Source organism: Chelonia mydas, chromosome 6 (assembly GCF_015237465.2).
Source record: "Chelonia mydas isolate rCheMyd1 chromosome 6, rCheMyd1.pri.v2, whole genome shotgun sequence".
NCBI lineage: Eukaryota > Metazoa > Chordata > Testudines > Cheloniidae > Chelonia > Chelonia mydas.
The window spans coordinates 10,622,084-10,637,800 of NC_051246.2; the positions used below are offsets into that span (position 1 = coordinate 10,622,084).

Below are 15,717 nucleotides of genomic sequence, written 5' to 3' on the forward strand. Positions count from 1 at the left end.
TCGCAGTCTGGTTTGACTTAAATATCTAAACTTTGGTCTTAACAAAAAGACCAAAGCTAAACCTAAAAAACATTCCTGCCCCTTCCACAGCGGCTGGTAGCAGCAGCTGGCAGGCCTCGTCCAAGAGGAGGAGACAATGCAGGATACCCATATGGAGTGGCTTTCCATGGCAGTTGGAAATGGCGGGAGGACAGAATGTTGGGGCCTGAAGGTTCCATGGCAGTTGAAGGAGACAGTTGCTGTGCCAGTGTGACCCCCTTTCCTTGATGGGCTGTTGTGGAAGAGATCCTTAGTTATTGCTAAATTAGAACCAGTTAGACTTGTTGTAGGAACCCAGTGTTACTAGACAGGTACCAGATCAGCCCACAGTAGGGCGAGCGGGCTCCGGATTAGGCCAGATGCCACAGCTGTCTTGGGAAGGTCAGATGGACTTCTCCTGGGCATGCTCAGAGTCAGCAGGGAAAGAGCCATACCAGGCATCCATGTTGAGAGGACTTCACATGCCTCCTTTAGGGTGGTAGCAGCTGCCCCTAGAAATACAAGCGGGGTGTGACAGAAAGGCCAGACACACTAGAGAGAGCAGCTCTAGCTATGGGGCCACCTGGCCTTGCACTTTGTAGACCCTGAGCAAGGACTTGAACGGAGATGCTCAGGAACTGACAGGGGGAATATGTCCACTAGCCAAGCATGTGCCATCTGTCCCCGGGACATGGAGCTGCATGGAGAATAACCTACTACTGCTACCTGCTAAATAAGTCCATCTTTTAGTTCATAGGGACAGAGGCCTGTACCGTCTTTAGTGGCTAAAGATCCCAGCTTCGGCCTGCCTACCCATGCTATGGGGTGGGAACACAAGAGTAGTGATCAGAAAGGAGGAGGAGAAAATCCAAAAGGAGATCCTACACAGAGCTGGACAGGAAATCGTTTTCTGTCCCATTAAAATTTTCAAATTTTTGGAAATTTTTCCCATCCTGAATTGGGATGCAAATTAAAATTTTGACATCTTTAGTGAGCTGAAAATCTGGAAAAAAAAAGAAGAAAAAGAAAAAGCAGGTTCAGATTTCATTATTATAATTTCATCATATTTCACTTTAATTTTGACCTTTTTTTTTTTGTCATTTCCCCCCTATAATTAGCTTACGTTTCCAAACGAAAAGCTGTGTTGAAATGGAAAAATTAAAATTTTAATTTAAAAAACGTCAAAATAAGTCATTTGAACAATTTGAAACCTGTTGGGTTGGGCTTTTTTCCAGTCAAGAAATTTGTCAAGAATTTCCCACAAATAGTTTTCGTTTTGGCAAATCGGCATTTTTGATGGAAACATTTTATCAACATATTTCTAACCACCTCTAGTCCTCTACAGATAACAGTAAGCTAGATCTGACAAACAGGGGGAGTAGATTTAATTTACATAACGTTAATAGTTCTGTTGCATTCATCACCAACACGTGTGTTAGACACACACTGAAGAGCCATGGTGTTTTAAACCTAGGACCACGTAAAACTTACATACAGAGCATTTATTTTACACAGATATAGAACATTTCAGCCATAGCTCTCAAACTGCTGCATGGAGGAAGGGAGGTCTTATCACCCTCGGTTTACAGATGAGGAAAGTGAGGTACTGGTAGAAGTGACTTTTAAAGTTTAACACAGCATGTCACAGCCAGAATGCCTACAAGTCCTGACTCCCTGTCCTCCTGCTCTAACCAACGAGACTATGCTCCCTTGCGAGAACTGGGGATAGAACCCAGGAGTCCTGATCTCTCCAGTGCCTTCCAGACTTAACATATTCCACCCTTTTTGTCTCTGTAACAAGGTAGGAAATTCACATCTCTCAAGCCAGAGAGTCAGTAACCACTCCTCTCCAGATCCGTCAAATCCTGAGCCAAGCTCCAACTGACCCAGATCAGGGGTGGCCAACCTGAGCCTGAGGAGCCAGAATTTACCAATGTACATTGCCAAAGAGCCACAGTAATACGTCAGCAGCCCCGCCATCAGGTCCCCGCCTCTTGCCTGCCAGCAGTCCAACCGATCAGCGCCTCCCACTCCCTCACCGTGCCTCCTGCCCACCACAATCAGCTGTTTCACAGCGTGCAGGAGGCTCTGGAGGGGAAGAGGGAGGAGCGAGGGCAAGCTTCCCCTCTAGATACAGACAATGCAAAGCCAAGCTGGGGATGTGAATCATGAACGCTCTAAGATTAGGGATCAGGATGGATTTGTAATTTATTATTTATATTACTAATGCAAAGGGTCATCACTGAGATCAGGGCCCCCAGTGTGCCCGGGCTGCACAGACCCCATCCGAGATCATGGCCCCAGTGGTATTAGGTGCTGCACAGACCCCAACTGAGATTGAGTCCCCCAGTGTGCCAGGCGCTGCACAGACCCCCACTGATATCAGGCCCCCATCGTGTCAGGCACTGCACAAACCTGATTGAGATCACAGCCCCATTGTGCCAGGCACTGCACAGACCCCAACTGAGATCAGGTCCCCATCATGCCAGGCACTGCATAGGCCTGACTGAGATCAGGACCCCCATAGTGCCAGGTGCTGCACAGACACAGTGAGAGACAGTCCCTGCCCCCAGAAGCTCACCATTTAAATAAGACAAGGAATAGGAGGGGAGACAGTGGCAAAATGACTTGCTGAAGGTCACATAGCAAGTTGGTGGCAGAGCCAGGAATCAGTGTGTGAGACGGTTAATGATTCCTGCTGAGCAAGGGGCAGAGCAGGGGGAACTTAACCCCATTCTGGAGCAGTTTGCACCTTGAGGGCTGCACTAATTCCTGGAGGTGTTTGTTGTGAAGCAAAACAATCAGCCTCACTTTTTCCTCCATCAACTGCTTTGTGGCTTATTCACATAACACAGCTGCTAATGTCAGTCAGACCATCCAGGATTGCACCAGTGACTTCAAAATATAAAAGTATAAGCTCTTATAGTGAAGACCAAACCCTCTTTAACCAGGGCTATAACAGACTCATATCCTTTGTGGATCAGGGACAGAGGGGGAGCTATGACACATCACCAGTGGGTTACGCTACTGCCTCCCAACTAACGGGTCTGGTCAATTAACTTAGGCCAAAGGGGACTGTGGGTGGAGCTCGATGGAAAATGTTTCTGGGGGTTTTCTCCTCTCCCCTTCCCCCCTCCCCCAAAGTTTTTGATGAGAAAAGGAGGAAAAATCACTTGCCTAAATTTTTCAAGGAAAATTTTGTTTTTTCCAGCAAAAATTGGAAAATTTCAGACAAAACAAAAAGTGTAAATTTGGAAATGCTTCATGGGAGTTGTAGTTTTGGTGCCTCATGCTCCCATTCTCTTCGATAGGCTGGCAGTGGCCTACCTGGTTGGACTACATCTCCCATGATGTACTCTGGTCTCCCCCAGGAGATGGCAGGTAGTGCATCATGGGAGATGTAGTCCATAGAGTACAACCAAACCACAACTCTCAGGAAGCATTAGGGCACATACACAAATTGAAACATTTCAGTTTCCGACTTAAATTTTTCTATTTTCGGGCATCTGTTTCTTTAACAAAAAAAATTCAACATTTTCCATGGAATGCGAACACTTTTCATGGAAAAACTTCATTTAATCAAAAATCCAATATTTCATCAAAATAAAGTTTAAATGAAATTTTTTCAGCCATTATAATTATGCCTGGCTCTTATCTAGTGATTTCCATTAGAAGATCTCAAATAACTTTACAGTATCATTGTCCCCATTTTGCAGATGGGGAAACTGAGGCACAGAGGTGGCCGTGACTTGCCTAAGACCACCCAGCAAGCCAGAGGCTGAGCCAGGAAGAGAACCCAAAAGTCCTAATGTAGTGCTCTGTCCACTAGACCAGTGCTTCTCAACCTTCCCAGACTACTGGACCCTTTTCTGGCTTGTCTTGCGTACTGCCAAGTTTCACCTCCACTTAAAAATGACTTGCTTACAAAATCAGACATAAAAATACAAATATGTCACAGCACACTAGTACTGAAAAACTGCTCATTTTCTCATTCTGTATGAAATTTTACTTTTACTGACTTCGCTAGTGCTTTTTATGTAGCCTGCTGTAAAACTAGGCAAATATCTAGATGAGCTGATGTATCCCCTGGATGACATCTGCGTACCCCCAAGGATACGTTTACCCCTGGTTGAGAACCACTGCACTAGACCACACTGCCTCACAGCCCAGCTCCAGATGTTGGATCAAGAGATCACAGGTTCAGTCCCTGTATTCGTTATAGCTGCTCTCTTCTCACTCCCCAGACCCACAACCCAAGTGCAGATCCCATCACCCACTCTCCTCTTTCACAGGCTCAGTATACCACATCCCACCAGCCTCCCCCTCGAGGTCCTGTGCCTGGACGAAGGGGTCCTTGTAGACCCGTGTCCCCACAGGTCCATTGGTGGGGTCTCCATGGTTCAAGTGCTCAGTCTGGTGCTGGGTCAGTGCAGCACTGTGCCTGAAGCCCCTGCCGCATTCAGCGCAGAAACAGGGCCCCTCCTGAGCATGGACGCGCCGGTGCCGGCTCAGGGCCGAGCTAAGCTTGAAGCTTTTCCCGCAGCGGGTGCAGGGGAAGGGCCGCTCGCCGGTGTGCACCCGCTGGTGGCGATCCAAGCTGGAGCGGATGGCGAAGCACCTCCCGCAATCAGGGCACTGGTAGGGCCTCTCACCCGTGTGCGTGCGCTGGTGTTTGATTAACTCCGAGTTCTTTGTGAAGCTTTTCCCACAATCCCCGCAGCTGATGGGTCCTGCCCTCCTGCGCCTGCGCCCTGGCTCCTTCTCTGCCCGCTGTCGTCCTGTTCTGCTGCCATCTCCCCTCTCAGGGCTCTGGGACGTCCCATTCGGCTCCGCTCCCGCAGGCCCTTCCTGCTGGAAATTCTCCTTCTCTATCCCGGCACCTGCTGGGAGGGAGAGAGAATCCAGGCGGGAATCATAATTTTACCAAGGTCCAAAATGCATAGCTTCATAGATTCTAAGGCTAGAAGAGATCATCTAGTCCAACCTCCTATCAAGCACAGGCTAGAGAACATCCCCGAATTACTTCCTCTTTGAAGTAGCACAGATCTTTTAGAAAAACGTCCAAACTTGGTTTTAAAATTGCCCAGGATGGGGGGATGACTGGTCGGCTCAGGGGCTCTTGGCCTCTCCCCATGCCAGTCTCTCAAGTACTGCTAGCTGGCATTGGGGTCCTGTGCCCCAACTCTAGGAACGAACCTCTCCTGTAACATCAGCCACCCACTCTACTGAGGGAATGACCAGCTGAGTGAGCGCTGGCCCCAGTGCAACACTAGGGGGCGCTGAGCTGCAGGGAGCAGAATTGGGGGCTCAGTAGGGGGCACCCTCACCTCACAGTCAGTGCTGGCCCAATGCAGCGACAGGGGGCACTGTGTTGCCAGGAGCGAAGTGGGGGCTCAGTGAGGGGCTCTCTCCCCTCACAATCTGTACTGACACCAATGTGTCCCACCTGGCTGCTTAGAGATTCAAGTTATCTCTGTGGTGTGTAGGAACTGCGTAGTATTCCTTTAAATAGCATGCGAGCCCTCTAGTGGTGTTCACTGTGTTTTAGAAGCCACTAGAGGTGTAATATGCCCCTAGCTAGGCTTTACCGTCTGTGTGTAATTAGTCCTGGTGGTTACACCAGGCCCAGCTGGGCCTGAATTGGTTCTTCAGATTATTGCTGTTGTGCAAAGAGCAAAAGACACGACAGACTCTCCTAAATCCTGGGGGCTGGGAGCTGCTGTTCAGAACTGGGGGGCCGCTCACGGTGGCTTTGCTGGGATCCAGGAGTGACGCCTGCCGTGAGGACAGGTGCCTGCTGGGGACAATACTAAGCGAGACCAAACAGAACTGGGGGGCTCCTAGTGGCTTTGCTGGGAACCCAGCTTTTCCCTTTACTCCCGGACGCTCTCCAAGCCAGAGTAACTCATTCCTCACCTATGTGGGCGCCTATTGGGATCTCCCTTTCCTGGGAGCCCTGGAGATCCAGGACCCTCGGCTCTTCCCCTCGCTCCATCCAGGAGATCACGGCCAGGTCAGGGACGGGGAATCCTGCTCGGGGGAAGGAAACAGGCAAGATGACGCTTTGTGAAGTCTCCCTGGAGGGCTCAGTGCAAAGAAGGAGCCCTCGTTTTAATCCTGACCCTGTTCTCTGCTGGGGGGCGTGGGGGAGGATATGTTCACAGGGACCCTTGGGGCAGGGTAACGCCTGGGGGAAATGGGCTGTGCCCCTCATAAGGGAGTCAGGGATCTCAACACACAGTGAGAGGCCCGAATGGCTCAGGGAGTTGCTGGGACGTTCCTAGCCCGGCAGAGAGAGCAGAACCCCGGCTGGGCACGGAGCTGCCTTGGGAGGGGGATACAGGGATTCAGGGCCTGTGTGAACTGGAGCAAGGACATGCAGCCACCTGTGCCCTGGAGAGCCCTGGGGGAGGGGATCAAACTACCCCATGTGAATCCCCTTCCAATGAGGGGCTGTGGGGGTGACAGTCTCTCCTGTGGGGTTGGGGGCAGGGGCCAATCCCCCAGAAATCTATGGGGCAGGGAAGAGCCCTGAGCCGAAGCTGTCCAGGGCTCCCCGCTACATCAGCTCCTGATCCCCAAGGGGCAACGGCGCCTCACCCAGCGAGATGAGAGTCTGGTAGTTCTCCTGCATGACGTCCCTGTAGAGCTGCCTCTGCCCTTCGTCCAGGAGGCCCCACTCCTCCTGGGAGAAATACACGGCCACCTCCTCGAACCCCACCGGCGCCTGGAACCAGAAGGGACCCCGCTCAGCACCTGCCGCTCCAGCCACGGCCCCCAGCGCTGGATCGGAGGGCGGGCAGCGAGGGGCACAGCTGGGAGAGCCCAAAGGGGGAGTCTGTGGAGCAGGATCCAGGGGGAAGGTGCAGTGCTCACTGTCCGATAGCACATCCCGCTGCGCATCTCACCTGGTAGCCAGCCGCAGCGACCACCAGCTCCTGTGCCAGGCCGCTCCCCTCCTCGCCCAGGGCAGGCCGATCTGTGGGGAGGACAGGGGGGGTCAGAGGCCAGGGCATAGCCCCACGGGGACGTGTGCATGGCCCCCTATGGAGCAAATCGCTCTGCTGGAGACCCGTGGCTGGTACAACATCCAGAGGGCCCTGCTGGGGTCATGCTCGTCCTGGGGCACATGGGCGGCTGCTGGGATCGCCAGCCCCCTTGGCACAGCTCCCAGCCCCACGGAGCCATCTCTCTGCTGCTCCCCCATGATCTGGGGCACGTGAACCCTGCGGGCAGCCCCTGGGGCACGAGACACAAGCACTCGCCGAGTCTGTTCCAGCCGCACACACGGAGCCCAGCTCTGCGGTTCCAGCGACTCCCGATTTCAGCCCCGCCGGACCCGGTTCGCGCCCCGCCGCCCCTGCGCCCAGCCCCGCCGTACCCATGTCCTGCCGCCCGCGGGGCTCCGGCAGCGGCTGGTCCGGGGAGCCCCGGGGGAGCCGCCGGCCTCCGCCCCCCGGCTGGGAACCGGGGCAGGGACCGGGCTCCAGCTGGGAGCGCGGGGGATCCATCGGGCCTGAGATCCTGTCCCGTCTGCTGGCGTCACATCCCCACGTGTGTCACCCGGAGCCAATCCGCTTATACCAGGGAAATGAATGGGCCCTGCCTGTGCCCCTCACTCCCGACCTGCAGCCCCTGCTATGCCAGCCCTGGGCCTCCCGATCCCTCGTCAATCCCAACCCACCGCCCCTGGGCTTGCCCCGTCTCTCCCCAAAATCACAGCCCTGTGCTACCGGCTGCTGTGCTGCAGGGGGCGCTCTCCCCTGTAAGGCAGTGCTGACCCCAATGCGGTGGTAGGGAATCTAGTGCGGGGGGCTTATCAGGGGGCACTCTCCCCCCCCATAGTCCGTGCTGGCCCCAGCGTGGTGCTAGGGGGTGCTGTGCTGTAGGGGGCAGGATGGGGGCTCAGTAGGGGGCCCTCTCCCCTGTGGGTCAGTAGTTTAAGTCGATGCCCCAGCACGCCAGTGGCATGTGCTCCGATAGTGGGGTTGCAATCTAAATATTCAGTAGTGGGCTCCTGGGATTCAGCTGGCGTCTAACCCCAAGGCCAGGCCCCTTGCATCCATTACCCATGTTGCATGACTTATCCCAAGAGTCTGGACCTGGACCCTCAGGCCGAACCCCAACTCTGGTGAACACACCTTGCCGGCCTCCCCCCCCCGCCCCGGTCCTGAGGTTTTCCTTGCTCACGGATGCCCCTCCTCTTCTTGTTCCAAATTCCCTCCCCAGTTCAAGGAGAAAAGGCCCAATCGATAGTAAAATGGCTGCTGCCAAGGACCCCTCCCCCTGGGTGGCAGCAGCCAGAGTGCAGGCATCGGAGACAGGGCTTTGCAGTGAGCTTGGTAGTGCCAACCTGGCTGCAGCAGCAGGATGGGGGTGGCAGGGATGAAGGGTTCCGTGGTGGTTGAAAATGACACTCAGACTGGAATGCTGGGGGCCTGAGGATTCCGTGGCAGCTAGGAGCAGAATGCTGGGGGCCTGAGGATTCCGTGGCAGCTAGGAGCAGAATGCTGGGGGCCTGAGGGTTCCATGGCAGCTGCGGGTGGAATGTTGGGACCCAAAGGTTCCAGGGTAGTCTGTAGGGGAAAACCGCACGAGTTTTCAGCCCTCTCTCAGCCCTGGCACTGAATCTGTGCGAGGAGATGTGTTGGCCGCACCCAGCACCATGGGGTCCTGCTCCCTGACTGAGGCCTGTAGGTGCTACTGTAATACAAAGAGTAACAGCTCCTGGCTCTTACAGAGCATCATTCATCCCTAGATCTGAGTGCCATACAACAGAGCTAATTAGCTTCATCCTGGCCGTGCAGATGGGAAACCAAGGCATGGGGGGGGAAGTGACTTGCCTGAGATCCCACAGCAAGTCAGCAGCGGAGCTTAGAACCCAGGAGTCCTAACTCCCTGCTTTGGCCCCTCCCCCCACTCAAACCCCCTCCCCTCCCAGAGCCAGGGATAGAACCCAGGAGACCTGGCTCACTAAATACACACCAAGTTCCACCACCTCACTGATCTAACCGTTCTCATTCGCAGCCCTTTGCATGTCTACAGCATGAGCCAGCCGCTGGCCCTGCAGAGCCGCCATGGACTGTGTGTGAGGGAGGTACTGGGGGTTTATTGTTTTCAGACAGAAGTAGAAACAGAGACAATGGATAAAAAACGTACTTGTGCCCATCACACCAGACAGGCCCGGGAGTCTTGGGGACAAAGGGCATACACATCAGTCCTTGGGGACTAGCTCGGGGGGGGGTGGCTACTGGCACCGGGAAGGAGATGGGCTGCCCTCCACCTGGGAGCATCCATCTCTCTGGCCTCGTGGGGAGCAGCCCCTAGAGCTCCCAGCCCCCGCACCCCTCACCGGCCCTGGGAGAGGGGAAGGAGCAGAGACGGTGAGATCCAGGTAGCGACAGGCTGGGCCTATGGGGGTTAATAATCCCTGCTGAGTGGAGGGTGGTGAAGGGGGAGATGCCCCCACCCCAGGTAATTTGCCCCCAGTTCCAGTGCAGAGGGGATTCCTGGTGCAGAGATGACTATTCCCCATGACACCCAAATCCAGCCACGCTGAATCAGGAGACGGCAGGCGGCAACACCCGGCTCCCACCCGCCTCCATCACTCCGGCTCCTCTTTGATCTGTACGTCCAGCTCTGCGTCCCACGTCCCGGGAGGCAGCACCAGCACCTCCCCCACCCCGTCCTCCTCGTCGTCCTCATCCCGCGGCTGGACAAAGGGGTCCCGGTAGATCCGGGCCCCGCCGGGCCCCGTCAGAGGGTTGCTCTCCTTGGTGTGGGTGCGCTGGTGCTGGGTGAGGGCAGAGCCCTGGGAGAAGCTTCGCCCGCACTGGGGGCAAGGGTAGGGGCGCTCGCCGGTGTGCACCCGCTGGTGCTGGATGAGGGTGGAGCCCTGGGAGAAGGCTTTGCCGCACTGGGAACAGACATAGGGTTTCTCTCCAGTGTGGGTGCGGCCGTGCTGGGCCAGGGCCGAGCTGTGCTTGAACGCTTTCCCGCACTGGCCGCAGCGGTAGGGCCGCTCCCCGGTGTGGATGCGCTCGTGCCGCTTGAGGGCCGAGAGGTCTCCGAAGCGCTTGCCACAGGCCCCGCAGCCATACGGGGTCTCCCCGGTGTGGATGCGCTGGTGGGTGGCCAGCGCCGAGCTTTGGCTGAAGCCTTTGCCGCAGTCGGTGCAGCGGTAGGGCCGCTCCCCGGTGTGGACCCGCTGGTGCCGTTTGAGGGCCTTGCGGTCGCTGAAGCGCTTCTGGCACTCCGGGCACGGGAAAGGGCGCTCCCCGGTGTGCAGCCTCTGGTGGGTGATGAGGGCAGAGCTCACGCTGAAGCTGCGCCCGCAGTCGCCGCAGACGTAGGGGCGCTCGCCGGTGTGGGTGCGCCGGTGCAGCACCAGGGAGGAGCGCTGGCTGAAGCCCTTCCCACACTGCGGGCAGCCGTAGGGCCGCTCCCCGGTGTGGACCCGCTGGTGCTCCCGCAGCGACGAGCCGCGCCGGAAGCCCTTCCCACACTCGGGGCAGACGTGGGGCTTCCCGCTGTGGATCACCGCGTGGCCCGCCAGCGCCGCCGCCTCCCCGAAACGCCGGCCACACTCGGGGCACTTGTAGGGCAGCTCCCCCGTGTGGCTGCTCTGGTGACGCAGCAGGTTGGTGCGGGTGCTGTAGGCCTCCCCGCAGTGGGTGCAGACGTGGGGCTTCTCCGTGGCATGGACGTGGGCGTGGCGGGTCAGGTGCTCCTTGTGGCGGAAGCTCTTCCCGCACTCGGCGCAGGGGTACGGCTTGGCGCCGCTGTGGATGCGCTGGTGCCGCAGGAGGTTGGAGCTGTTGGTGAAGCCCTTCCCGCAGTCGGGGCACTGGTAGGGTCGCTCCCCCGTGTGGGTGCGTTCGTGCTTGACGAACTCCGACTCCTTGGCGAAGCTCTTCCCGCAGTCCCCGCAGATGATGGGCCCCTCGCGGGAGGAGCGGCCTGGTGGGGCCACTTCACCATCCCGCTTCGCCCGCCTCTGCCGGCCCAATTCACTGGCCTCCCCCGCCTTGGGGCTCCGGGACGGCCCGTGCGGCTCCGGTTCCACTGGCCCTTCCCACAGGGGAATTTCCTCCTCCGTCCCGGTACCTGCTGGGAGAGAGAGAGAGAGAGAATCCAGCCAGGGCTCATTCCCTGCGCCAGAGAGAAAACGGGCAGCAAAGGGAGTGGAAAACCTGCTGGACAGGAAGCAAACACACACCACCACCCCGCCAAATCCTTCCCCAGAGGGGAGAGGAGGAGCCAGGTCTGCCTCAATGGCCCAGCATAACCCCGAGCAGCTCACTGCACCCTTCCACCACAGAAAGGAACTGGCGGCCACCCGCCAGCCCACGAAGCTTCTCCCTTAGCTCAGGCACTACGGGTGAGAGCTACCGCTCAGCCCCTGTGGGTGACCCGAGCTCTGGCGTCATGGTCCCGCAATCTGGTGCATGCACTGCCCAGCCCCCACTGGTTACCCGTTCCCTGCTGTGCTTCGGGATCCTCTGGATGCTCAGCAAGCGGTTGGTTCTCTGCTGCCAGGGGTGTATTTTGCTCCATCTCATCCTGGGACAGGCTGCCCGGCTGCGCCATCGAATCTCGGACCCTGGAAACACCCAAAGACACCAGTCACCACAGAGCCAGGACCGAGAGGAACTGGGGAGAGGAGTCTTCGTGGAGAGGCACAAATAACCAAGCGCCATGAAGAAATATTCAGCCCCCTGCCCACCCCAGAGACCCGGCTGGCTGGAAGGACCCGGCTCTCAGGAGCCAGCAGACTGGGGTTAGAAGTGAATACAGCAGGCTGGCTGCACACTGTCCCCCAATACAGCCCTGCCAGTGCCCCTCAATCGCAACCCGCAGCCCCTGCTATGCCAGCCCTGGGCTCCCCCCACACACAGCCCTGCTGACGGCCCTCAATCCTGACCCACAGCCCCTGCTAGCCCAGCACTAGGCTCCCCCCCACACACAGCCCTACCGGCGCCCCTCAATCCTGACCCACAGCCCCTGCTAGCCCAGCACTAGGCTCCCCCACACACACAGCCCTGCCAGCGCCCCTCAATCCCGACCCACAGCCCCTGCTAGCCCAGCCCTGGGCTCCCCCCCCCCCCCCACAGCCCTGCTGGCGCCCCTCAATCCTGACCCACAGCCCCTGCTAGCCCAGCCCTGGGCTCCCCCCCGCCCACAGCCCTGCCGGCGCCCCTCAATCCCGACCCACAGCCCCTGCTAGCCCAGCCCTGGGCTCCCCCCCGCCCCCAGCCCTGCCGGCGCCCCTCAGTCCCGACCCACAGCCCCTGCTAGCCCAGCACTAGGCTCCCTCCCCCAGCCCTGTTGGCGCCCCTCAATCCCGACCCACAGCCCCTGCTAGCCAGCCCTGGGCTCCCCCCCATACACAGCCCTGCCGGCGCCCCCCAATCCCGACCCGCAGCCCCCGCCAGCCCAGCCTCCTTGCCGTGGCCGCTTGCTCCAGGCAGCGATTTGCTGCCTCTGTTTCTCTCAATCCCGGGGCCGCGTCTCGCTGGGACTCTGCGTCTCCCCTGCGCCTGGACCGGGCCGCGGGGGGCCGGATCTGGGCTGCCCGGCCGGGGCGGGCTCTTCGCAGACCCGGATCCGGCGCCCGGGGACCCACGTGCCTGCCCGGGGCGCTCAGCCCCGGCGCTGCCGAGCGGATCCGCAGCCGCTGACTTTTGCAGCAGGAAGTGGCTCCCTTCGCTGCCTCCTCCCCTTCCCCCCGGCCCGGCTGGCGGCTCTATGGTTTTAACCCGCTAGATCCGACCCCAGCGCTTCCCCCGGGGGCCTGGAGGGACCCCCCTCGATGAACAGCCGCCGCGCCGCGCCCCAGAGGCGGCTGCACGGGTCAGCGCCGGCTGGGCACTGCCGCGCCCTTCCAGGGGCGGAGCGGCCGCCCGTCCCCCGTTGTCTCGCGCCCGCCTCCAGAAGGCAGCGGGGAGCGAAGGGTCCCTTTCGGGGTGAGGGGTCTTTGGGGAAACTCCAGGGGTGACTTGGACTTGTGCCCCCACGCTACCACAGCATGGCTCGGTGGCGCCCCCCCGCGGCTGATGAGGTCACGCGTGGAGCTTGGGCGCAGGAGTGGGCCAGGCTGCCAGGTTGGGCTGCATGTATTCCCGGAGCTTGCCTCACATGGCATCATCTTTAACTCAAGATTAATTTTTACATCCTGGAGACTCCAGGCCAATCCGGAAGGGTTGGCAACCCCTACACCGGACCCTCAGGCCGTTTGATCCCGAGTCACAGGTTTAGTTTGTATGGACTTTGCTAGTGCTTTTTATGTAGAATCCTAGAATATCAGGGTTGGAAGGGACCTCAGGAGGTCATCTAGTCCAACCCCTGCTCAAAGCAGGACCAATCCCCAATTTTTGCCCCAGATCCCTAAATGGCCCCTTGGAGGATTGAACTCACAACCCTGGGTTTAGCAGGCCAATGCTCAAACCACTGAGCTATCCCTTCCCCCAAGGGAAGCCTGTAACCTGCTGTAAAACTAGGAAAATATCTAGATGAGTTGCTATACCCCCTGCAAACCTCTGCGTACCCCTGGTTGAGAATCACTGTCCTACAGCCCCCAGGGCAGGGGCCTGGCTAGCCTGGGGGTGAAGTAGAGTCTTTCCCCTTCATATGGGAGGGGGATGCTGGAGACCTCTCTCTTGGCCTGTCCAGTCCTTGTCCTCCCCGTCCGAGCTGCCGGGGCACAGGCTAGTCAGCGCACATGAGCAAATTTGTGGGGCCCAGTAGGGCTGAGACCCAACAAACTCATTGCAGAGGGAAGCCATTGCCTTCCCATCCCATCCAGCGCCTTCCCAGGCCAGGATGGGGCAGGGGGTGGGGTGTGTTAAAAACTCAAGGGAGATAAAGGTTTGTGTGGAAAGAGACAGAAAGAGCACAAGTCCCTGGATGAGTGTCATGTGAGGATCAGACTGGGGTTGGGTCTTACGACACCAGCCTCTTGCTCACTGGTTCTCAACCTATTTACCGTATGCAGCTCTCTAGGGGTCACGTGGGTCACATCCACACAATCTATATACTACCCGTATGGCCCTGAGGATGTCACACGGGCTGCAGCTGCGTGCTGACTGGGCTGTGGGTTGAGAACCACTGCTCTAGTACCTGAGCTAAAGGCGGGCAATGAGGGCGGAGACAGCAGCAGACTCCTGCAGGGCCCAGGCCCTAGAGGGGAGCAGAAAGCCCCAGGGGGCTAGTCTGGGGTACAGGGAGATCCAGGGTTAGGGGCACTATGTTTACATGGGAAAATGGGGAGCAGCACTTGGGCCAGTGGGGGATCTGGGGCAACCAGATGGGGAAACCCAGAATTGCCCCCAGCTGCAGGCAGACAGGTGGATTCTGCACCCCAGTTCCCAATGAGTGACCCCCCTGTGTAGAACGGATCAATGAAATTGTTTTTAATTGTTCACTTTATTAATATAACTTCATAAGTAAAGTTTTATGAATGAAACTACATTCATTCATAAAACCAGGTACCCCAATAACTGGCTAATTGAGTTTCCCTTTCAATCCAATTGCTGCTTAAATCACTGAAACTTGCACTGCTTCCACATTGTAACTTCTGCTCACTGTTTGCCATTCATTATACTTGTCTATATTGTAACTTCTGTTCACTGTCGGCCATTCCTTACACTTGTCCATGTTGTAACCCAAACTCCATTTTAACTTCTCCCAAACTCCATTTTAAAATGCTCACGTCATTTTTGCTAAACCCTGCTGTAAACTTATTAGTTTAGATGTGTGAATGAGGTATGGATGGATGATGGACTCAACCTCCAGCCCGTCCTGATGAAATAAAGTGTAAACACCAATGGCTGAAGACAGCCCTGACAAAGCAAGAAGAGTCCACCCTAAAAAGAAAAGAACAAAAGTACAATTGAAGGAACATCAAAGCCAGGTCCCAGGCTGAAAGTCATGTCTGCAATTGACGGTGATCAATCACACCGAACCCAGAGGCAGCGTGACACAGCAAGACCTATAGACTCTGGATTCAAACTCAAGCCTACAAAAAGCATGGAGAAGATTTTGAAGGGTAACATTCTGCTGCCAACATGGAAGGGCATCGGTGCGTGCCCAACAGAGACCCAGCTCTTCCTTGTGCCTGGCTTTCCTGGCCAGTTAGCCGCCACAAACTACAAACCCAAGCTATGGTCAGGACTGGTAACTATCTTGCAGCTGCAGAACATCGGGGGGAGGGGGGGTATTAGATATTGGTCTTAAATCAAATTGTGTTATTATAATAAACAAGACATCTGGTCTTGTTCCCTGAAACGATCCTGTGTAGTTTTATCTGTGTAACACCTGGAAACCCTGCACCCCAAGGCCAGGTTGTTCTCAAGGAACGAGATTGGGCGAGCACAGAACAGTGTGGGGGGTGAGGGGACAAACCCCGGGGGGCCAACACAAAGGACACAGAGAGTTAGGACAGTTTCTTTATTGCATAGGGACAATAGACCCTGATCACCCAGTGAGAAAGCAGAGAGCCAAGACTGGAGCCGAGAACCTAGGGAGGGGCTGGCCCGAAGCCTGGGAGCTTCTCCGGCTGCTTGGGAGCCAGGATGGGCCACCCCCGGCTGCCACTGAGCTCCATGCATTGTGGAGAGAGGAGCCGGGTGCTGGAGACACCCCTGGGGAGAAGGAGATGGGCTCTCCCTCCTGCCTGGAAGCGTCTGTCTGTCTGGCCGT

The 15,717-nt window shown here is 57.1% G+C and overlaps 3 protein-coding genes across 5 annotated transcripts in view; all 3 read right to left on the reverse strand.

Moving 5' to 3' along the window:
* LOC114018215 overlaps window positions 1–15,597 on the reverse strand; it is a 30,562-nt gene extending 14,965 nt beyond the window's left edge. Inside the window, exons 1-7 of the mRNA XM_043548399.1 lie at window positions 12,467–15,597; window positions 11,493–11,620; window positions 9,625–11,127; window positions 6,927–6,997; window positions 6,619–6,745; window positions 5,935–6,048; window positions 4,292–4,898 (exon numbers count right to left, since the gene is read on the reverse strand). Coding sequence (XP_043404334.1) covers window positions 4,292–4,898; window positions 5,935–6,048; window positions 6,619–6,745; window positions 6,927–6,997; window positions 9,625–11,127; window positions 11,493–11,607 — 2,537 coding nt within the window. The 5' untranslated portion in view covers window positions 11,608–11,620; window positions 12,467–15,597. The remainder of the gene's footprint in view (window positions 1–4,291; window positions 4,899–5,934; window positions 6,049–6,618; window positions 6,746–6,926; window positions 6,998–9,624; window positions 11,128–11,492; window positions 11,621–12,466) is intronic.
* The window catches only part of LOC119566362 (zinc finger and SCAN domain-containing protein 2), a 558,782-nt gene that overhangs the window by 196,711 nt on the left and 346,354 nt on the right, over window positions 1–15,717 (reverse strand). The gene's annotated exons all lie outside the window — the stretch shown is intronic.
* LOC119566363 (zinc finger protein 316) lies at window positions 3,574–7,579 on the reverse strand. 2 transcript variants are annotated; one of them, XM_037899114.2, is made up of 5 exons: window positions 7,400–7,579; window positions 6,927–6,997; window positions 6,619–6,745; window positions 5,935–6,048; window positions 3,574–4,898 (listed from the first exon to the last, which is right to left on the reverse strand). In XM_037899114.2, the coding sequence occupies exons 1-5, from the start codon at window positions 7,527–7,529 to the stop codon at window positions 4,288–4,290; spliced, it is 1,053 nt and encodes a 350-aa protein (XP_037755042.1). In that variant the 5' UTR covers window positions 7,530–7,579; the 3' UTR covers window positions 3,574–4,287. The 2 variants fall into 2 exon arrangements, with proteins under 2 accessions (XP_037755042.1, XP_037755041.1); XM_037899113.2 differs by having other exon boundaries at window positions 3,574–4,901.